Here is a 24,267-nt window from a genome sequence, read left to right as displayed (position 1 = left end):
AGCACTTCTTATCGATGACTCGGGAAATGCGTGAAAATATGCTAAGACATTAATCTGGTTGTCTTCGAAAGTTACGGGTCGAGGCAAGTTTCTTGGTGCTTTTAAAGTTGATCCAAATGCATTGAAATTGTTCTGAATTCGTATAAATTTCTTGAGGTTCGTTGGCGGTAGATTCGGATACATTTCATTGAACTTTTTACATGTTCTGCTGATAATTTTGTCACACTGTCCAAAAATAATAAACAAATTCATAAGAACTTCGTTTGAATAGTTTTGTTCCATCGTTTTGAAGGTATTTGCAACTTCTGAAGTGACGAAAATGTCGATATTATTAGGAGAATGTCACAACGCTACTGTCAAATAGTAATCATGGCCTGCTTACCAAATACCGAATGGAAATACCATTCTGAAGGGACATTTTCAGAAATAAATGTTCATAAGTCCGAAACTTGACTAGTTAGGTATAGGTATGATATACATAGAAAGAAAGCAAATTTCAGCAGCTTTCCGAATTTTTAATAATATACAGGGTGTTCCATTTAAAATAATCAAATTTCAGCAACTTTTTCAAGCAAACGAAAAAACTGTATTTTTTTACCACCCTGTATTGAAGTAACGGAGATTAGGCTGACGTGTGGGAAGTGTCCAAGTATCACCTAACTCCAAACCAAATTTCGATATCATAGTACTTCTTAACTAAAAGATATCGGCATTTTTAGAAGTCATGATTTTCGAAGAAAAAAATTGCAACAAATGCTATTTTGGCCAAACCAAGAAAAAACCGATCTAAAATAAAGACGAGCACAAAGAAGCATACATAAACCAACATATAAATCAAACATCGCAACACACGCCATACAAAACAAACATAACTTTCCCCCACCAAACATCAAACTTATAAAACAAGTCAATAAAGGAAACCGTATGGACATCTGGGAAAACCTAAACATCCATAAATATCATCGGCGAAAAGAAAAAAACTTCACTTGATCGAACCTTGGAAGGTGGCTCACGTAAACGCTGTACAGTAGTGGAGACAGAGCTGCTCCCTGAGGCACTACAGCTTGGAGTGGAGCTAACTTCAAGAAAAAGTAAGTAGAATGGTTTTGTTTTTTTACGCATATGGAAGTCCCGCAGGAGACAGGGTTCCTTCAACTAGGACCCCCCATGCCCCCTCCCGGGTTGAGTGCCCTGGAGTAAAAACTTCGCCGCACAGAATAAATTTTGTGAGAAAAACTTAATACTAATACTGATGGACACTTCAGCAAGATTAACATCTGACCGTCTTTGGTCGAAAGTCAGCCTCTAGGTGCTTTTACTTTCTGATCTGCTAATTGATTTATCATGACTTTCCTAACTGAATTATTGCATGGGGCTTCAACTCGGACCTGTGTGGGACTGTGGATACACCGGTTCTGATCTGGTATTTATGTCCGCGGAGAAGTGGGGGGGGGGAGAAAGGTAGTGGGAGCGATGGTGAAGTTGGTAGTGGGAACAGAGATATGACTTGCAGAAGCGATGTGTGCAGTATTGCAAGATGTATGGCGTGACTGTGATCATGGAGATCATTACAATGTTGTTTATAATGGCGCTGTTGATAAAGAAACACAACTAATTCTCATGTATTCCGAAATTGTTCACAACTTCTGTACAATGAAATGAACTCCAGGATAACTGAAATGCTGGAAAAAGATGGCAACCCACAAAAAGCCAATTGATGTTGCATCAGAAAGAGGTACCTTCTCACATTGTTGCTTCCGTTGATCAACTCTTGAACGAAAAGTTTTCTAGACGGCGAATTGGCAGGCAAAGTGTCATGGATTGGCCTTCTAGATTACCCTATCTCACACCGTTAGATTTTTTAATACATTGAAAACCAAATTTCCAATCGAAATTACATTTTTGAGATGATCAGTAAATAACAGCAATATATGTTGAGTAATGAAGATCAACTGTATTTCTGTAATATGGTTAATGGAGGACAGTTTCAATATTTGATGCAATAATTTTCTAATTTTCTTGAAAACGTATCAATGAAAATTTGAAAAAGAAGTCATATAGTAAAGAAATACCTTTCCATCAAAGTATCGACTCGATTTCTGATAACAAAATATGAGGTGGTTCCAGAGGTAGAGGAATGTATTCAGAAGAGGCACTTTATGCTACATTATAACTTCCTTGATATGTTTTTGGCAAGAAAATGAAGGTGAACTGTTTGCGATGGGACACCCAGTGAATTTATATTAAATGTTTCAATATCTAATAGTTTCCTAAAGATTATTAGCATAGATGGACTTTTGAACAGTACTGAAATGAGTGTTTTTTCAATCATTTGTTTATAAAGTCACATAATAAATTTGATTTGAAACAAGTTATCTCTATCATACCTGATACGTACCTAATTTTATGTTCAGGGTGAGTTTTCTGCAAATGCTGCTTCAGTAACAAAAAATTGGTGAATGTTTCCTTGCAATATTCACATGTTTTGGCACGACTTCCTTCTGATTTTTGGCCTAAACTGCAATACTTGTGCTGAGCAGATGTCCTGTGTTTCTTTGCTTCCTCTTTATCACTGAATTTAAGATTACAGGGAGTGCATATGTAGTACTTGATCTTGTGCACAATTTGTTTGTGACGCTTTAAAGACACACTGGACAAAAACCCGATACCACAGATATCGCATAAGAACTCGTTTACGAATTTTTTCACGACTGAGTCATCGTGGTTGAATTTTCTGCAATGATTGAGGAGTTGCATGTTCAGCATGAACTCCTTACCACAGGTTAGACAGCTAATAGGGTGAATATTCTTTAGAACAATCGGCACAGATCTGTTGATCACAGACACTACCTCTGTGTGTTGGGGAGAAATCAAATGGTCGTACATCGTTTGAGTACTTTCACTTCGGTGCTTGCACATTATGCAGTAAAAATAGCCAGGAACAATTTTTCTAGCGTGATCACCGGACAACCAGTGTCTCAAAAAGTCTCCCTGGGTGTTGCAGTAGAACTTACAAATGCTACATTGGAACGGACTTTCTAGTACTACACTGTGGATATTCTCCAGAACCATTTTCTTCGCTTCCTCCGATGTTATGTCCCCTCTCCGGCAGTGATAATGGGAAATCAGATGCTTTCCCATGAAGTATGCATGTACTTTGGTATGGCAAACCGCGCATCTCACATATATCTTTTTCCGGTCTTTTCTTTTCTTGGTTTGCTGGAATATTTTATCTTCAGGACCAAAGTCAGGTATGTTCAGTTTCAGTTCGGTCTTTGGTCTCTTTTTCGAAGATATTTCATCACATTCGTCAAATTCTTTATCGAAGGACGTTCTCTTTAGATGAAGTTCGGATTTAAGATGCCTTTTGTACACCACTTTTGAGGCCAATCTTCTGTTGCACGGACTGCACCAGTACTGTATGGCTCCACTAGATTTTCTCAGAGGCGAAGTGTCGATGATACTCGGATTGTCTTTATTTTGCGTTCTTGGTATGAATTTTCCTTTAGTGTGAGTTTCTTCTGGGGTACTGGGATCGATTGGTTTCTTGCCAGAATCGCTTTTCTTTGGGATTTTTGAAATACTTTGTTTTTCCTCAGACGAAGAAGGATACAGTATTCGTTTCTCTTTCAACTTCGATCTGAAAGTAGACGCTTCCTGGATACCAGATTTGAAATTATGTTCCTCTGTAAAATGAATAAATACGTGTATAGGGTAGAACGTAGTCATGCGTATATTGAATTATATTATATATGTGCAAAAAAGTCTAATCGTTTTTTTATGAACAAAGTCTAAGGTCAGCTAAGGACCCCAGAGAACATTTAACAACCAAATTCCTTGTAGCTGCGGGTCGACCTACATTGGAACCACGAAAAGAAGTGTAGGTATTAGTCTCTCTGAACACAAGAGAAATCGTCAACTCGGAACAAGCGACAAATCAGCTGTAACCGAACAAGCTCTCAACAAAGAAGACACTCACATTTTCTCATTCGATGATATATTGATAGTCAATAATACTCAAAATTTCTATACAAGAGTATATAAAGAGGCAATAGAAATTCAAAAATACAGGAATGATTTCAATAGAAAAGAAGAGGCAATGAACATTAATGAACTCTGGCCGCAGTAGTGGATGAAACGTCAGACATAAAAACTTGGAGATCACGGAAAAAAAACAGAAAATAGCTTTCAAAGAGTTAGCTCTGGTCGTGAAATTTCACACTATTTGAAGAATATGTTATTGCAATGAATTGATTACACACAATTAGAATAAATTTGAGTTCAATGTTTTCAGATAACCAAGCTATACAGACATTACCATCCCAAGCGATTCTTTCCATCCAGACAGTCATAAATTTGCAGCCTACAATTCAATGTTACACAGAGCATTCTCACTGCCTTTGTCTGCTAACAATCTAGCTAGGGAAATTGTTATAATTACACAGAGAGGTCATAATAATGGTTTCAACGCAGAAGTTAGTCAGAAAACAAAGCCGTAAATTCACTTACAGATTAATAATATACCGTCAGGTCAAATAACCAGAAATCATGAAATAGGTATCTCTAACATATTTTGAAAAAAGAACAGAGATAATTGTGGGTTTCTTCAGAAGAAACAATGTGGAAGTGGCATTCAGATCACATGCCAGGTTATCTGATTTCCTTTTCAATGCCAAAGATAAGGTGGACAAGTTGGATAAATCTGGAGTTTATAAGCTTAAGTGTCCGGAGTGTAAAACGGTATGCTGAACATGAAAGGTCCTTCAGACTAGGAAAAAATGATTCGACGTTTTGAAAGCATTCCTTGGCATGCAACCATGTGTTTCCGAATCTAAACGATACGAAAATTTTGCACTATGCAAGGAAGGGTTACAACCTCAATTATTTAGAATCCTTGGAAATTCACAAGCATAAACATTGCGGGTGCAACCTGTTAAATGATCAAATCGATTTAGTTTACTCACCGTTTTTCAAATTAGCACATTCGCATTGTAAATACAGGTACACAATCAAGCCAAGTACCTCTATTATTACCTACAGAGGTGCTATATAAGGGCTAATGTAATAAACCATTTTTAGTTTAATGTATAAGTTTGAAAATGTCTTTATAAGACGAAACTGCAGTAACGTTAGTTACAAATAAAAGTGGTAAAAAATATAGAAACTTTTTCAATTCTCACTATTATTACTGTATAATCTTGATGATTGATAATTTCTCTTACTACTTAGTTGAATATTACTGCAGAAGCGATATTCACTACAATAGTTAATAGTGAATAGTGAAATTTACGCCATTTCTTTTTATAACAGTCAAAACTGTTCTAGATATACTCTTTGATTTTTCAATACTAGTCATGCAGAAAATAATATTTTTCCTTGAGAAAATTCCATTGGTACTAGTTCGTGTGAAGGTTCAACAAGTTGTGTTGAGTAATTTCACCTCGAACATTTATTATCTAACTTGCCAGCATGATAAATTCCATTTCACAGATTGCAAACAACATTATCGGTGTTCAATCTGAACGAGTTACTTCGAAATAATTTGATTCCCTGAGTTAGACTGTGAACAGAATAGAAGAAAGCTACCTCTATGAAAATATTCAAATGTTCCCAAGAAATCAGTACCTACCTCTAACGTCACTTGGAGGTGAGACGATACCACTGGAGCTCTTGGACTTTCCTTTACCGGTAGAGGGAGGTAAAGTATAATCGTATTCCGATCTGGTTTTGATCTTTAATTTTGATGTTGAAGGCGAAGATATACCATGGTAATCTTGTCGCTTTGATGAAACCCATTTACTTCCCGTAAAACTTGGTGGTGGAACATCTGCAAAATCTTGCTTTTTGGTTTCAGGCGGAGATGATGATAATACGTCGTCTTTTGGAGATTGAAACGGTTTCACTTTTTCTTTCGTATCGCTTGTGGATGGTGAATTAGGCCGTTTCGAAGTGGGTTTCCATTTTCCTCCGGTGTGAGATGAAGGAGGTACTCGCCAGTCTCTGACTTCGGATTTTTTAGACCATCCTACGGGAGATGTTGGTTTCCACTTTCCTCCTGAAAAATAAAATATACAATTTTCTTCTAGAATTGCGTTGAGTAATTTTTAAATCAAAAATCTCAAAACTACCAGACATACGCCATTTCAGATGAACCAAAATACAAAGGAACCCTGGTGTTTTCAAGGATTCGCTTTTGTTTTGTCGAAAGCTCTTAACGCGATTAAGAAGATTACCCCAACTTTGTGCACACGTTGATAGATGGTGCTGGAATCAAAATCTGCAACAATGGTTGCGTCTAGGAGAAAAAACAAAACGCGCCACAAGAAATGCAGCTTTGAGACGCTCTCTGAATTTCAATTCTTAATTTTGCGGCTAGAATTAGCAATTACCTACTATCTACCACATTCAGGGGTAAGTAGCTTCAACCGTTGGAAGCTGATGGACACATGTAATTTGTTTTTTGTTTAGACATTTTCAAATGGTCACCTGTCACATGTGCTACTCCAAAGTGTGATAATGAATGCAAGTGTATTTCCATAATTTTATTTCAATTCAAGATTGTTGAAATTAGTGAAAAAGTCCCGCTCTCATGATACAGCAAGTATACGCGTGACTTATCTATATGATCGACGGTTTGAAGTGTCGATAATCGACAGTTTTAACCGACATTTATAGCTGAGGTTTTCATTTTCCCTATGAAAAATCAAATATAGAACTTTATTCTAGTGAATAGAACTCCACCGATGAATATTTCAGTATAAGATCTCAAAGTTGCCAGTCCTGCGTGTTTTCAGCAAAGTTGATATTTTGACGACAATGAATATATGCAGACTTGGTAGCTTGAAACGAAAACCTTCTACCACCTTTTAACACCAAACCGTTGTTTTTAACACCTCGACACGTGTTTCAATAACTAAGTGATCATCTTCAAGAGGAAGATTAAACTAAATTCATCACAAGGAAATATATTGTTGTCTCCTTGCATTGATAATGTGCAAAAAACCAAAATATGACCTAACTATTACATAAGGACACATTGTAAAATTGATTCAAGACTAGTAGATCAGGCAATATTGTAAAGTTACTTTTATATAGCTTATATTTTAATTATTAGATTCCCTTAACTATTACATAAGGACACATTGTAAGATTAATTTAAGACTAGTAGATAAGGCAATATTGTGAAATTTGATCAAGAAGATATTGATTCAAAAACTTCTTTCTTAGTCAATAATCTAAGAAACTTATTCGACAGGCATGCACCTTTCATAAGATCAAGGATGAGTAGACCCAGCGCACCGTGGATTACAGATACTGTAAAGGAAATGATATCTATTAGGAACAACGTAGGTTTAAACGGACGAAATCAGAAATCCATCTTCAATTCTATAAACATATGCGGATGTGAATAAAGTCATCAAACGAGAAAAGCAGGCATTTTTCTCATTCAAATTCAATAATAGTACTTCCAAGGATATGTGGAAAACTCTAAAACAAACCAATATTGTTACTGGAAAATCAACCAGTTTTCCAGAAAATATGAAAAACCCTAGGGAAGTTAATGATTTCTTCATCAATTCAACACCACACTTGGAGCCACCCGAAGAACTATTGAATTTTTACAGACACAACCGTCTCGTTAATACAGAATTCCACTTTAAAGAAGTAAATGACTCATTTGTTGCTGAAAGTATCTTAAATATAAAAACGAATGCAGCTTGTTGTGATGAATTAAATATATAGCTAATAAGACTTTGTTGTTCACATATAATTGAGTATATCACCCGTATTATAAACATTTGTCTCCTTCAGAGAGTTTTTCCGGCAACTTGTAGAGCGCTAGTTAAAATACTACCAAAAAAATCAAACCCTGTTGAATATAAAGATCTTCGTGCTATCAGTATCCTACTTACTTTGACAAAAATATTAGAGCGCGCGATGGAGAAGCAGTTAACAAATCATCTTTCGGAATTCAATATATTGCCACCTGTTCAATCGGAGTTCAGAAAAGGATACAGTTGCACAACCGCTAACCTGCACGTTGTTGATGATATCATAAGAGCAACCGACCAAGGACAGTATACTATACTCATTTTGTTGGATTTTAGTAGGGCGTTTGATACCCTTAATCACACACTTTTACTTGGTATTCTGAGATATATAGGGTTTTCGGGTACGGCTGTTCGCTTATTAGAAAATTATTTGAGGAATAGATTCCAGAGAGTCTCTATTGACAACATAGAGTTTAACTATCTCCCACTCATATCTGGAGTACCACAAGGCTCAATATTAGGCCCTGTGCTGTTTGCTCTTTACTCCAGCAATCTTCTTAGAAGTATTCAGCAATGCATCATTCATTGTTATGCGGATGATACCCAAATTTATTGAAATTTTCCGCATCAAAAAACGAATGATGCATGCGAGATAATCAATAGGAAACTCGGTATATCCGTTAAAAATGCTATTGATCATTGTCTCATAAACCCCACAAAATCAAAGGCTATCTTATATGGACCCAATAATAAGCGAGTTGATGTTCTGAACTCAGTAGATATCAAACTTAATGATGAAAATATCGAAATAGTAGACGAAACCAAGGCTCTAGGAGTATTATTGGATTTCAACTTGAGATTTGAAAAACATGTCAATGCATTAGTGCAAAGAGCATACTCATCCTCACGAATTATATATGGTGTACGTCATTGTCTTCCTATTAGGTTGAAATCCGTACTCTGCGAGACCTTGGTTTTATCTAATTTCAATTATGCGAACTCCGGTTATGGACCAAATTCAACCAACCAATATAAATAAAAAATTCAGAAGGTACAAAATTCTTGCCTTCGGTTAATATAGGGAATAAGGAAGCGAGAAAGAATTTTCAACAAGATATGTGAAACGGGTTGGTTGAATATGGAAAACAAAAGATTTCTACCTTCTGGAAATGTCTTTTATAGAATCATTCTTACCGGAAGACCTTCCTATCTTCATCAGAAAATAACATTCCGCACTGATGTTCATAATGTCAATATTAGACATCGAGGAATATTGTCCCCACCCCTATTCAGAACTGAACTCTTCAGGAGATCGTTTAGTTACCAGATTTGCAAGATATACATTCTCATTCCGCCAAATTTCAAAACATGAAGTATCCAAACTTTCGAAACCCAACTTAAAAATCTTTTGTTCAGGACTTATCAGTAGGTTTTTATTCATTATTTTCACATAACAAGGTTGAAAACTGCCGCTTTCACTAAAAACTGTATAGATATTTTTTAATATTTTTTATACATTGTTCTTGTGTATCATTCAACAGGTACGCATAGGTATTTTTCAGGGTTAAGTGGAAGAACAACAGAGTAGCACTCTCCGCTGCCGTGTTGAATTTTGCCCTTTGTTTTCTTAAAAATATTTTGAAGGATTATTTTTATTTGAATGTATTGAAAAAGGAAATAATAAAGACGTTATTATTATTATTATTATTTTATAATAAACAAAAATTCATCGGGTACCTAAAGAATTATTTTTGGAGATAAGCTATCATATATAAATATTGGAAATTGAAAGATAAATAAAAAGGTGCATATTTTGTTGAGAATACTGAAAATTGCATTTTATCGTAACCCGTAACAGTAACTTTCATTCTCAGAAATCAGTTATGCATCTGATGAATTGCGAACGTTCAAAGATAAAGTCTTGTTTGGATAGGGATGACAAAACTAGATAAAACTCATTGAAATTATGTGATAAGTAGGAATGGGATAGCTGGCATGAACTAAATCTAAAACAAATACTTTTCCCAAACCAGAACGAATATTTTCGGGAGAGGCAACGAAAGGCAAGAGGCAAGAAAAACAACATACCTGTATAATTTTTTGGTGGGACATCTTGATCATCTGTGCTCGATCCGTCCTCATCGGAATAAAAGGCTTCCGAATCGTCATCACTATAATCATAATCCTGGTATCTAGTCGTGTATTCCTTTCTTCTTTCCAAGTTCTCTACTGCTGTTATCAGCTTCGACTGATTATCTCCTTGACCCAGTTCTTTCAGCTGATCTCCACCGATCCACACATGTTTTCCCGATTTGGATTGCTGAGGATGAACCACCGTTCTACTTGGACCCGCAGCCGTTTGATTAGCAGTTCCTGTAGTTTTGCTTCTCGTCAGTATTCCATGGACAGTTTTGTTGCCTGTGGTTGGTCGAGTTTCAGTCTTTTTGGCGCTGCTTCTCAATTCTAAGGACGAGAAGAAATCGTCTGCCTTCAGACTAATTGCTTCGTCGGGAACCAAAAGTGCACTGGGTTCGAGTGATTTGGAGGGTTCCGCAGTTATTTTACAACCTCCTCTTCGGTGAGTGACATAGTTGTCCAAACCGACTATGGTGTTCTGACATTTTAGGCAGAAGTGTTCGTCATCGTCGTCATCGGCAATCATTCCTGAAAAAATAACTCAAATAATTCCATTTGAAGTAGTATGTATGTAACATTTCTAAGTGAAATAAAATTTTCAGGGGATGATAAGCTCCTCCTGGGGAAGTGGTAAGACAACAACATGTCAAAGTTTCTGAGGCTTTTGAGATGTGCTGTACAACATAATCTTTCCTGATGTTAAGAATTTAAATTCAAACAATCAACACGGTTTCTTTGGCAAAAGATCAACAATAACTAACTTAATGTGCTTCACAAAATCAGTAAGTAATGTACTTAATAATAACCTAAAAGTAGATACTGTCTACTCAGCTTTTTCGAAGGCGTTTGACAAGTTGAATCATAAAATTCTTATCTATAAACTTCACCAATATGGATTCAACTCTCAGCTCTCGAACCTTTTCCGCTCATACTTAACTGAACGTATCATATTCGTAGATAATAGAGGTCACAAGTCGTTCCAATTTATTGCTAACAGTGGTGCCCCCCAAGAAATCAATTTAGTACCTCTTTCATTCTCACTCTTCATTAACGATATAGAAAATAATCTCTAGTAATTTCTTACTCTTTGCAGATGATTTGAAAATCTTTCGGCCCATTACATCAGAGGACTTCTTAATCTTACAAAAATACCTTGACTTTTTGTACCTTTGGTGTACCCTCAACACAAACAAATATGAATACTCAAATACATCCTTAAACATAATATTATTTCTCATGATTACTGCATAAATAACACACCTCTTCAAATAAGCACTCATCAAAGGACACTATGACAATAACATGCTCAGCCAAACAGATGCCAGGGCTCATCTATCTTAACTGTAAGAACTTTCGTAGCAGAGACAGTTTATTTAACTCTTTGCAATGCATACGTTCAATCTCGGCTGGAATATGCCTCCCTTATCACCCATACACAATGTCCACATAAACAAAATCGAGTCCATACAAAGAGGCTTCATAAAATATATTACTTACAAGCTAGAAGGAGTTTACCCTGAACAAGGCATCGACAACAGAATACTACTGATTAAATTTAATCTATTATTCCTTTAAAACCGAAGAACCTTCTACTCTATAATTTTCAATTATAAATTAGTGAATAATCTTATTGACTGTCCCGAACTACTCTCCCACTTCAACTTTCATGTTCCACGAATTAAATCTAGAAATTAACTGACTTTTTATCTACCAAATTCTAGAACAAGCATATTACTCAAGTCACCAGTTGTTGCAATGAGCAAACTCTACAATCAACTCTGTGAAAATCTCGACATTTATAATGAACCTATTGGTCAAGTTTTTTTTTTGTATCAGATGGAGTAGTAGAAAGGCAAAAACTTTCTTTCCCAAAAAAATTAATCACTCAAAAGTAACACCACGGTCTGTTATTTCTCGAGTTTTGTAGAGTTTTATACCGTCCATCTCTGTATTTTATACTGACTTTTTTCCGGGAGAAGGTCATAGTATTACACTTTTGAACGAACGTTGAATAACAATTTGTTATTTTTTGACCATTCAACGATGTTATTTATATCATTTTGTAGTTATACACAATCTTCAAGACAATTCTTCAAAAAATTTTCAAGTCATCTGCAAACAACTAGCAAGATGATGTGATATTTTGTACAAGACTGTTGATAAATGAAATGAATAAAAAAGGACCTAAGTTGGAACCCTGCGGAACTCCAGACGATGCAATAAATGGACTGGACTCATGCCCTTTCACTATCACACTTTGTTTTTGATTAGATATATATGAGATGAAAACCAAGGTATTCTATGGTTCTTAGAATAATTGGTTGTGAGACTTTATCAAAAGCTTTAGCAAAGTAGGTGTATATTATGTCCACTGGAGCACGACTATCCAAGTGTTCAGCTATAAATTGGGTAACATTGCTAAGATTACTAGCAGTGGATCTTTTTTTCATAAAGCCATGTTGGAACTGTGATAATTAATTTTGATAATTAATGCAATGTCAATATTAAAGTAGCTGTTTCAAGACGCTTTTCTTCCAGTTTGTGTCTGAAAGAGATTCTATGCATGATCTAAACATCTCTCTGTAGAGTTTATTCTAAAATAAATTTAATTTTTCCATTCTTTGGAAGTTTCCTACATTTTTGTAAATTTATCCTTTTCTATTTAACATGTCATTGATTTCTAGGACGCGGTAGCAGACATCCAACACTATTCAAATTTTCAAAACAAAAACAATTCCGTGTAGGTATTTACGTGTGCTAAGAGGATAAATAATAATTAAGTGGTCGTCATGGTGTGCTGTGAAGGAAGGACCGTCGTCGGGCACAGTAGAGGTGGCTTCGGATCGATGTCGAAGCCGTTATTCGGACGACAGCCCCGCGTCACTACGGTCTGGCTCACTCACTTGTCTTGGCATTTATTTTGAATTGACGGTTCAGACGCTTCCATCATTCTGATAGTTTTGTTATCCCCGCATTCGATTGCGGGTCCAGAATGCTGGAAATGTCTGGTAATAACTTTTTGGATAAATTGTTAATCGATAGAGGAGCAGATAGATAGGCTTTCAAGAACATTCATCTGATTCATTTTCGTCGACTGAATGCTTGTCGCGATATAGGGCTGCTCACTCCGAAGTTTCATTGTGGTGATGGTACAAAAAACTAGCTGACCCGGCAAACGTTGTTCTGCCCTATAAATTATTTCTATAGGGTTTCAAATTTGATTTTGGTTAGAAAAATTCTGGATAGGGACGCCCCAATCACCTAGTGATATAAAATTTTCTTGGCGACTCATTCTTATACCTACCAAATATACACATGAATTTCAAAAGAATCAGTCTAGTTGTTTCCGAGGATTGTGACAACAAACCCATTGACACGAGATGTTTATAGTAGACTGTTGAAAAAATAAGGTGAATGAATGTTCAAACTTCGCAGGCTACGTACATTCGATTAACGCTTTTTTATGTTGGGTTATACATCGTTTTATTTATATTATATATTTCATTGTGTTCCAATTATTGTGCCATTTTCTTCTACTAGTATATAGGTAAGTATTAGTGTCCGACCGAAAGTTCGGTTTCGGTCGAGTATCGGTCGGCGACAACCCTGCCGAAACTACGACCGAAACCGAAACTGCATTCGGGAGTTCCCGCGCTGTGATTGGTCGTGTTCGGCGCATTGAATTTCATTTGACTTACTTTGTGATTTACTTTCTTTATTATATAAATATTAAGTACCTATTGTGATACCAGGTAACAACTCAGATAAGTAATTGTATGTTTAATATTTTTGAAAACCCATCAATAAATTCAAAAGAAGGATCTACACCTACTCAAATAAACACCTGACCTATTTTGAGTATTTTTAAGGTGCAATTGATATTTTTTCTCAAATGAGGGTTTGTATGTTGATAATCAATAACTTAAAATGTCGAAGACTGCATGACGTTGTGATTTAAAGATGAAAAAATAAAGACTGACTGATTATAATAACGTTTTCTTCATTTTTCCCTCAAAATGTAATCCTTGTAAGGAAGTTTCGGTTTCAGTTTCGGCCGAAACTGAGACCGTTGGTGAAATTTGTTTTCGGTTTCGGTCGTAAAAACCAGTTTCGGTCAGACACTAATTCTTTCCATTAATTTAAAATTTTTATTTTATTTAGATTGTATTTCACGTTGTGTAACTGAAATTGCCAGTAACGATAGTTATATCTTGAACTCTTATACAGGGTGGGGCACCGAAAACGAAACAGATCGAATATCTTCAAAACACATGTGTTCTGAAAGAAATGCAAAATAACGTCGATTTTTAATCCAAGAAGGACATCTTCCTATCATAACCTCAACTGTCATACCTCTTCCCCCACCCCTCGGTGACTATCACCCAAACAATTTGAATAGGGAAAGTAGAAGGTGTGAACCATCGTTGAAAAGGTAATTCCATAAGGAATTCAGCCATGTCAATTTTATCTACCTAACTTTCGATTTTGGCGCCCTCTTGCGGAAAAAAAATGTTTCGTATTCCAAATTATGATACTTCATTCGCAAGCTAATTTGACATAAATTCGATGACAATGCATTATGGAGGTTTTCTATGGGAAAAATAAGATGACGGTTTCACAAAGGCGGACAAGATTTTCAATTATGGTCCGATTTGATTCAAAATTGATAAGTGGTGGTTTTCAGGGTCGGAAACTATGAATTGATTTTCAATGCAAAAAATCAAGATGGTGGCTCCAAAATGGCGGAAGAAATTTGTAATTATGTTTGGATTTAACCCGACACCGAAAACGAATTCTTCAAAACACATGTGTTGTGTACATAATGGAAAAACACTTCAATTTTAAATCCAAGGGGGACAAATCCTATCGTTACCTCAACTGTCATACTTCTCTCCCCACCCCTTGGTCACTCATACAATTTGATTAGGGAAAGTACTACATGTGACACAGCATTGAAAAGGTAATTCCATAAGGAATTCAGACATGTGAGTGTTCGCTACTTAACTTTTCATTTTGGTGCTCTATTGCAGGAAAAACAACTGTTTCGTTTTTCAATTCACATTTTATTTGAAAGGTAAAGTGAACAATTTACGAAAAAAGACCAATTCATAATTTTCGACCCTGAAAAGCACCACTTATCAATTTTGAATCAAATCGGACCATAATTGCAAATCTTGTCCGCATTGTGAAGCCGCCATCTTATTTTTTCCCCTAGAAAAACTCCATAATGCATTGTCACCGAATTTATGTCAAATCAGCTTGCGAATGAAGTATCATAATTTGGAATACGGAACAGTTTTTTTCCCGCAAGAGGGCGCCAAAACAGAAAGTTAGGTAGCTAAAGTTGACATGGCTGAATTCCTTATGAAATTACCTTTTCAACGATGTGTCACACTTACTACTTTCTCTATTCAGATTGTTTGGGTGATAGTCACCGTGGGGTGGGCGAAGAGGTATGACAGTTGAGGTTATGATAGGAAGATGTCCCCCTTGGATTACAAATCGACGTATTTTTGCATTTTTTTCAGAACACATGTGTTTTGAAGATATTTGATCTGTTTCGTTTTCGGTGCCCCAACCTGTATATTCGTTTTACTATCATCAGTGATGAAGGTTTAACTTTATATCTATATATTATATCTATGTTTTAATAAATTCTTGAAATTGTATTGTTCCTGTTATAAGAAGCAAGTGCTTTTGCAATTGTCGTCATTTTTCTTCATTCATTTCATATTATTATTATTATGTTGTGTGAAACCTTTCAAATGAATGAATGAAGTTATTATTATTATTACTCGTCTTGAACATATGTTCACACTTTCAGCAGGTTTGGTTAGGTCCAAAGTGAGTGGGTCTGTTCGACCCTCCGCCGCAACCCGCAAGGGTTTATTGTGGCTCACACCTATTCACACTCGACCAAATAAACCCAGCTTTTTAACAAAGCCGATTAGTTTGTATGGTGAGTGGTCTTTCAGATCAGGTGGTAAGAGTACGGTTCTGCCAAACTCTTACCATCTGATTCGGATCCCAGCGAGGCAAAAGCACAATGTATATGCTCTGCTATTTCGCCATTTTCCAAACAAAGGCAACACACATTGTCTTCCAACCCTCCGAGTCTCTGCATATGATGATTCAAATGACAGCGACCTGTAAGAAGGCCTGTTAGACATCGTAGTTCATCCCTACTGTAGTCCAACAACTGTTTGGTATCAAGCTTCGAAGGGTGAACAAACGCCTTGGAGTGAGCCAATCGTGGAAGATTCTGCCAGAAGTCCATAAATCTTCTTACCATCCAGGTGTTCAATGTTTGTTTGGCAAAGCCTAAAGCGATTCCAATGACAGGTTCTGGTTCGATGAAACTGCTTGCAGCACCCTACTTTGCAAGGGAGTCAGCAGCCTCACTGCCTTCCAGGCCAGGAATCCAGACCAGAGACAATCTGTGAAGTTTTCCTATTGAAGAGAGTCGTTTTAGGCAATTTGCTACCAATTTAGACGTTCCTCGGTAGGAGCCAAGAGCTTCCAACGCCGCTTGACGGCCCGAATTTTTTTGTTGTGTAATTCATTGTTTATATGAAAGTAGCTGTTTCAGGAAGGCTTTTTTTTCCAGATTTGTGTCTGAAACTTACTTCTTTGCATGATCTACACATCTATGTATACATTTTTTGGAGAGGAGTTTCTTGGAGTTTGGATTCTTGTTGAATAAAAATTTTTTCTTTTTGATGTATATAAAGACGTTTCGTCCTCAGTCGAGGACTTTTTCAATTTATTTTCTTATATTTAAGCTGCAATGGAAATTGTTTGTTGGTGGTAGTTTTATAATAACCTTATGATAGGTACCTAGGCTGCATTGTTGAAATAAAATGATTTTTGACACTTTCTTTGTTGTTTATGTGGAAGTCCTTTGATTTTTCTGTCATAGTGATACATGTATACAGGTACTTTTTCAAAAATTGATCACTCCCTTCTTTTCTTTGGAAGATTCTCACATTTTTCTGTATCAAGATGGAGTATCTGTATCTGTATCTGTAGAGTAGGGAGGGTGAGTGTAAGCCCACGCACTTAGGCCACATGTGACCCATTGTACATCCTCCCAAGGAGTTGTCCTCCTAGGTCGTCGTCCATCCTGTCCTTTCCAGGAAGGTGGACAGGTCGCTGGGAGACATCTCCTTTATATCGGCAGGTGTAGGCCAAGACTCGCCGAACACACACTCTCTTATTGACGATAACTCCGGGCACTCGCACAGGACATGCCTGACAGTCTTATCTTCCTGTTCACACATCCTGCATAGAGGTGTGTCCACTAGCCCCATATTATGTAGGTGTTTCCTTAGCTGACAGTGGCCAGTCAGAAATCCTACTGTAAGGCGTAAATTTTTCCTGGTCATCGCCAGATATTTCTTCGGCGCCAGCTTTCCAGGGTCGCCCAAGGTGATCCTGGCAAGATTACATCCTTTGATTTCATCCCATCTCTTTAAAGATTGAGCATGGGTGTAACATTTGACTAGTTCCGCAACTGTCGAAGTCATCAGGCCGTGGGTGCCACTTGGTCCTAAAATTCTTAGTCCAGCCGCTTCCTTGGCTAAAGAGTCGGCAATGCGATTACCTTTACTCCTTTCGTGCCCTTTAATCCACCTCAGGATAATGTTATTATCTACCGAGGCTTTGGCTAAATCTTGGTGGCACTCTAGTGCTAGCCTTGAAGTAACACGGTGTCTGTTCAAGGCTAATAGTGCTTGTCTGCTATCAGTGCAGATTGTTATGTTTTTGCCCGAAATTCTTTTCTTGGTTATTTCTTTTGTGGCGATTGAGATACCAACCAGTTCTGTTTGGACCACGCTGGTATTTCTTCCCATTCCCCATTTGATCCTTAGGCTTAGTGATCTGGAGTACACTCCACATCCTGAACCTTCTTTGGTTTTTGAGCCATCTGTATAAATCCGTATTGCATTTGTAGCATCTGACTCTGTGTTCTGCTTAATTTGTATTTTGTAGGGTTTATTAAACACAAACCTGGGTTCAATTGCATCACTTGTTGCCTGCAGCAGAGGTTGCGCAGTAAGCGCTTCCCGCCATAGGCCCAGCCTCAATCGACCCATTCCTACTTCTAGGTTTACACCAGCCGTGTGCAATCGTACCATGGCCATTAACGCAACCTCCTTAACGAACAGATCCAGAGGGGTCAGACCCGTGATTACTTCCATTGCCGCGGTTGGTGTTGTTCTCATGGCTCCTGTGATGTTTAAACAAGCCAGTCGCTGTATTTGATATAATTTTTGGATGGCCGTTGCTTGTAGAACTTTCGGTCCCCATGCAATGGCTCCATACGTTAACATAGGTCTTATTATTGCAGTGTAGATCCAGGCGACAACACGGGGTGTAGTTGAAAGATGGAGTAGTTGAAAGCCAAAAACTTTTTTTCCCAAAAATCAGTCACTTCTCAAAATATAAACCTTTCAAATTTTTATTGACTTGTGTATGAGGTTGGATTCTTCCAATCTCTCCGCACACAATTCTATAGCGTAAATTTCCGCTTGAAATACGGTCGCATAGGTTCCTAGGCAGTTTGATATCTCTGTCCTGGGTCTGCGACTGAAAACACCTGCATCAGAACCGGAAGGTGTTTTTGATCCATCTGTAAACCAACAACTATCTGCTCTTAATATTTCCTTCTCCCGATCTTTAGTTAATTGGAGGGATAAAATTGCTGAATTTCGCTAAAAAAAAAAACGTCGCATTAGCATCGGTTAGGAATTGTTGAATGACGTCAACGGCGATACAGATTTGCTCAAAGAGGTCATAACAGGTGACGAATCATGGGTATATGGTTATGACATCGAAACTAAAGTCCAATCGTCCCAACGAAAGAGACCAAGAGAGCCAAGACAACTTTTTTCTTCGATTTCTGTGGCGTGGGGCATCAGGAGTGCCACATGGACGTACGGTCAATAAGGAGCATTATCTTGGAAGGTATGCGCCGCTTGTGAGAAGCAATACGAAGAAACCGTATTCACCAGATTTGGTCCCTTATGACTTTTCCAGTTCCCAAGATTGAAGAGACCCATGAAAGGACGATGTTCTACTTGACGATTGAGGAGATGAAACATGAATAGTTGAGATAGTTCAAAGACATACATAAAGTGTAAATCAGAGCCGTTTCGAGGATTGGAAAAAATTTAGAATTTTGTTTGAAAACGCTTTTGTATAGTAAAACATGTTTTGTGGTTTTGTGAACTGTCTAGTGGAAGTCTCACAAGACGTAACTAGAATGAGTTAAGGATTTTCATCAAGTGTCGGCCAATTCCATTACATGGCTGAAAATTTCCTTCGTACTTCGTTATCTCCTTTTTTCATCATCACCCATACTAATGCTCTGATTTATAGACCCACTGTAACAAAATAAACTTTTCAAGACCTCTCGAAGAAATGCAGTAGGTTTCGGCGTGTCCTATAAATTTTGGACAATATCTGCTACTTCAGTCACAAACTTGACCAAAACAATACCTAAGCGAAACAAAAAAAAATCGCAGAGACCTTACTCGGCAGTCGTGGGAAGCAGAATCATCGACAGGTTGACAGCGATAGAGCATGCAACATACTTTTGATTAATGCTACGGCAAAATTAGGCAATGTTAGAATTTGGACTTTCATTTTCTGAAAATTTGTCTGGTAATTTATCATGATACAGAATTAATTGATTGTTGAAAAATCTGGACCGAAATAATCGGGTTTAATTGAAAAACTTTGAAATAATGTTGAAAAATGACATGAAATAATATTATAAGTATAAACATTTGAAAGAATAAGAACGCTGATTTGTGAGAAAAAAAATGGTTATGACCAGAGATGGAAATGTATTGATGATGGGTTAAACGACAAGCGAAATGTCTATTATATACAAATTAAAAAAAATTAAAGAGAAATGACAATAAACAAAAAAAAAAAAAATCAAGCGAACCTACTTCGAAACGTTCCTATTTTTAGTATTCACAATAATTTTTCGTTGGACTTCTCATGATATTTCGACACTATTTTCAGCACTCTCTTAAATCCTTGATGTGTGATTTCAATTTCGTCCTTTTCTAAAGACAAAACACAAGCACTACAGATAAATACTCAAGACACTCTAAGGGCGGTGCCGGTGCAAAAGCAGCGATTCACATTGGATTTGGATCGCTGGAGATTGAATCTATTTGGAAAAAGTTCTCAGGAAGTTTATTCCACATAAACGCAGTTCTCCGAATGGAAGAGTTCTGGAACAGTGGAGTTCGAGATGTGCTGAGTTGAACCTCAAAACGATGAGCAACCACACTTCGTCGCGTGTTTTTGATATGTACCGCTCTTGGTGGAATCAAATGTGCCAAGTAACTTTATCACTTCCCGTGAAAGTATCTATAGAAGAGATACAAATCTCCAACCTTCCTTTGATGTTCCAGAGTATCAAGGTTGCAAGTGATGTTCGCGTCTCCAATCAGGTTGCCTCTTTTCTGAATAGAATCCAGCAGCTTCAGTAACAAAACAGTTGCAATATTGCAGTTATACAAAGAAATCTATCTAATTTGAAAACCGGTGAGTAATTTAAATCGATTTGATCATTGAACAGGTTGCACCCGCAATGTTTATGCTTGTGAATTTCCAAGGATTCCAAATAATTGAGTTTGCAACCCTTCCTTACATAGTGCAAATATTCTGTATCTTTTAGATTCGGGAACTTGTGGTTGCATGCCAAGGAATGGTTTGAAAACGTCGAATCATTTTTCCTAGTCTTAAGGACATTTCATGTTCAGTATACTGTATTTGGAATGTAATCAACCACTGTTGGTTTAATGTATAAGTTTGAAAATGTCCTTATAGGACGAAACTGCAGTAAAGTTAGTTACAAATAAAAGTGGTACAAAACATAGAAAGTTCCAATTATCTTTCTTTCATTATGATTTCCTACCACGTAGTAATGACTACATCCATCAATTTATATGCCTAATATCTTTTTAATAAGCATACCTATAAATATTGTGAATTAAATGTTGAAATGGTATTAATTACATGAAAATAAATATACATTTATTAGTTCAAATAAGCATTTTTATTAAATATTTAACGAACGCCATTGCAGGTAGAAAACGACCCGAACACTCATAAAATATTTTTTGCTCACTTCTCATTATAAAACAAAACATTTGGAAAACTTCCAAAGGAAAGAAAAAATTAAATATAATGAAAACAACTCTTGAAGATATGTAGAACATACACACAAATTTCTTTCATATAAAAAACTGGAAAAAAATCTTTTAGAAATAGCTACTTTCATAGAACTTTGAATTACAGAAAGGAAAACAATTACTTTCACATGAACATCAAATTACAGAAAAGAAAAAAATCATTTCGAAACAACTAATTTCAAATGAACATTGAATTACAAGAAATTAATTTTTTTTATCTAGTCTGTATTACAAACATTCGTTATGGAATTGAAACAGATATCATTCATAGGAAACTTGATACAAAATGTCACTTACATGGAACACTATCATCATCTATCGTGTACTTCGAAGTTTCGGGAGAATACACTTATCCGTTTCCATCAAAAGATGAAACACTCATTTATTTCATAACATTAAAACATAATGTCACCGGAAGAGATAAATCTATTCATGTCACAGCCATAGGAATTTCATTTAAATTGAAACTTAAAGCCTTTGAAAAACTTTGAAAACAATATTCTCCATATTCATGTTTTGGTGTTCAATACTTTTGGAGCATTCGAAAAAGTAAATCTCGATAAATGATGCGATCAAGTTTTAGGTTACGTTTGTTTCACAGAAGTTCTTCGCGAATTAGCATAAAATGTCGCTCGTCGTGTATTTTCCGTCGGCGAGAAGTATCGAGACTCGACCCAAAACTGACGGCTCCCGAATAATAACCCTCAGCCTGTGATAATTTGCATTATCATAAGAAACATATCTCAGAAGTTTCAATTTGGAGAGAAGTGAGCGAATGTAACCGGTCAGATGTAGACAAACACTTTTTGCAGCAAATAAACTATCAATTTGAAATGTTTTACTACCTACTGTTCTCAAAAAACACACTTCTGATTTTTATAGATCTCACCAAAACAGAAAGCACTCAACTGATCACTTATTTTAGTAACGTTCGTCATTTTTATGGTTTGGCAAAAAATACTTGAACCCAATGTTCATTGTAAGTTCAATTGTATCACCTCGTCAAAAATTAGTAAGATGCCTTTTAGAAATTTTGAAACCGATATTTAGAAATGGAACAGATTTTTATAAATATACTACCATTTCATACGTAAACTAGAAAATTTAATGATGATGATTCTAGTGAGCTTCGATGAAAGTTTTTCCACGAACGTAACTGTTGATGAAACTCTTCAAATTATAACATCTGGTATCTGGTCCATTGAAAAACTCTTGATTTGGTTCCAATTAGAAGACCTAGCTTTCCCAGGCAACATCCGTGACTCCGTGCGTATGTGTTGTTTCCTATTTTCGGCAAACAAGTGTTGCCCATGTTCACACTTGGCTGCACTGTGCTGATGAGGCCGATAGCCGGAAACACGTGTCCGCGGTTTGTCACCCCTCCCTTTTTGGAGTGTTGTGCCCACGAATTGATCCATTTGCGATTTATATTATACCCACTCGATAACATCTATATCATCTGTATTTATATCCTGGATCAGGATGTCACGCAAGTAGCTATAGCTGCCTACGTGGTCATGTTAGATGTTGCCTGGGAATGCTAGGTATTCTAACTGGAACCACAAATTTGCGGTTGGCTCCTATTGTTGACTCCGTGCCTATGTGGTGTTTCCTATTTTAGGCAAACAAGTGTTGCCCATTTTCACACTTGACTGCACCACGCTGAAATACTTATCACTTTTGGAGTCTAATAATTTAAATTTTCCATGAATCAACATGAAAGATTCTTATGATTTACACAAAAACAAAAATATTCCAAATATAAGGAATTTGATCAAAGAAAAAAACATTCAAATACAACGAAGAAATTATATTAATCTCAAATTAACAAATATATAAATAACATTTACTCATAAATATTATATCATAAATATGGACAGAAATACGTCACTTTTTCTCTCAATAATACTATCCGAAATAGTTCTTGTAACAAGAAAAACTGTTTCTCCAGTGGAACCATCATTCACATCTTTGACAAGGAAAAACTAATACACCTGGAAAAAATGATGTTGATATAACCTCTAATATTTTTTCAATAATATATTACAGTGTTGGATGTATTATCCACAGATTGGACGTTCCTGACTCTGAGCCCTTTTTTGATGAAACTCATAAGCGGATTTAAAAAAAGAATAAATAACAGTTTTTAATCGATATTCCGATTTATAAATTGCACCTTTTGAAATCCACTGGAAATCGTGTGAATAATTTGTAAAACCCATGTATACCGAATTTGAAATGGTCATATTTTAGAAGAAATTTTATCATTCAAAAGCGAGTTGGTATCAATATTAAAGGGAAGGTATCAGGATTGTATAAAAAATGTCATACATAGATTCCATATCATCATTCTTAAGATTTTTATCAGTAAGAAAATCTGCAAAAATCCAGGGAAGATGTGGATCGTTTTCTATACTGGGAATCATATCACCAAGAAGCACACACTTTTAGTTTGAAAAATTATTTAATCTCCCAGCACCTTCTATATATGGGGCGCAGATACTATATTTTTGGAGTACTACTCACATACGAGTAAGTGAATATTTTCAATCAATTACTAGATTTGTGGTTCACCTTATAAGAGGAAAGTATTTGGACTGTGGAGGCAAAAGTTGATCGCCGAACGGCAAATATTATATTATTTCGTTTAGTCGAAGTAAACGATATTGTGCACATTTAAAGTTGGCGGCACTCTCAAAAGCCAAAAAAAAACAGTACATAGAAGTGAACCGGCTTCGAAGTAGTCCACGTGGACTGTACAATTGGCGGTTCGTATTGGATAATTGGCGTCATGTCACGGTGACGAATAGAAATCGGGAAATGCGGGGATCAGTTCAGGAACTGACCGCGATTTGAGTGCACTTATAATTACTTGAAATTTTTGTTATCTGTTTAAAATGTGGCGTTCTTGGACAAGTACTAATAATAATAACGAGTATGATGACAACACGTACTTTTTCCAGTGTAGTGATTCCAATAGCGATTGTGAACAATGCGAAAAAGAGATACCAGTGAATAAGATTCAGATGCACTTGAATACTGAAACACAGAGTATGTTTCAATGTATATAAGAATCTACATCTCCAGTTTGGTTTCTAGAGAAACAAACAAGCAACATCAGATTTGACCGAAACTCCTTTTTC

At 36.4% G+C, this 24,267-nt stretch overlaps 2 protein-coding genes across 8 annotated transcripts in view; both read right to left on the bottom strand.

Moving 5' to 3' along the window:
• The window catches only part of LOC111505656 (uncharacterized), a 168,992-nt gene that overhangs the window by 72,209 nt on the left and 72,516 nt on the right, over positions 1 to 24,267 (bottom strand). For 2 of the 3 annotated variants that reach the window (XM_074170895.1, XM_074170896.1), the window contains 3 exons: positions 9,861 to 10,436; positions 5,630 to 6,055; positions 2,399 to 3,686 (listed from right to left, as the gene is read on the bottom strand). In XM_074170895.1, the coding sequence (XP_074026996.1) occupies positions 2,399 to 3,686; positions 5,630 to 6,055; positions 9,861 to 10,436 (2,290 nt within the window). Of the gene's footprint in view, positions 1 to 2,398; positions 3,687 to 5,629; positions 6,056 to 9,860; positions 10,437 to 11,168; positions 11,274 to 24,267 lie in introns of those variants that run through there. The other variant, XM_074170897.1, reaches the window with a different exon arrangement.
• LOC111505657 (beta-1,3-galactosyltransferase 1) overlaps positions 22,920 to 24,267 on the bottom strand; it is a 35,056-nt gene continuing 33,708 nt past the window's right edge. For all 5 annotated transcript variants that reach the window (XM_074170898.1, XM_023160501.2, XM_023160503.2 and 2 more), the window contains exon 3: positions 22,920 to 23,118. Coding sequence is in view for 1 of the 5 variants with exons in the window: in XM_074170900.1 (XP_074027001.1) it covers positions 23,084 to 23,118 (35 nt within the window). In the remaining 4 variants the exon portion in view is untranslated. The remainder of the gene's footprint in view (positions 23,119 to 24,267) is intronic.

The sequence above is a fragment of the Leptinotarsa decemlineata genome, unplaced genomic scaffold (genome assembly GCF_025532065.1).
Source record: "Leptinotarsa decemlineata unplaced genomic scaffold, Ldec_3_MD MMD2_tig00000008_RagTag_RagTag, whole genome shotgun sequence".
NCBI classification, from domain to species: domain Eukaryota; kingdom Metazoa; phylum Arthropoda; class Insecta; order Coleoptera; family Chrysomelidae; genus Leptinotarsa; species Leptinotarsa decemlineata.
The sequence above is the reverse complement of the archived record's forward strand: the minus strand, read 5'-3'. Positions and strand labels throughout refer to the sequence as shown.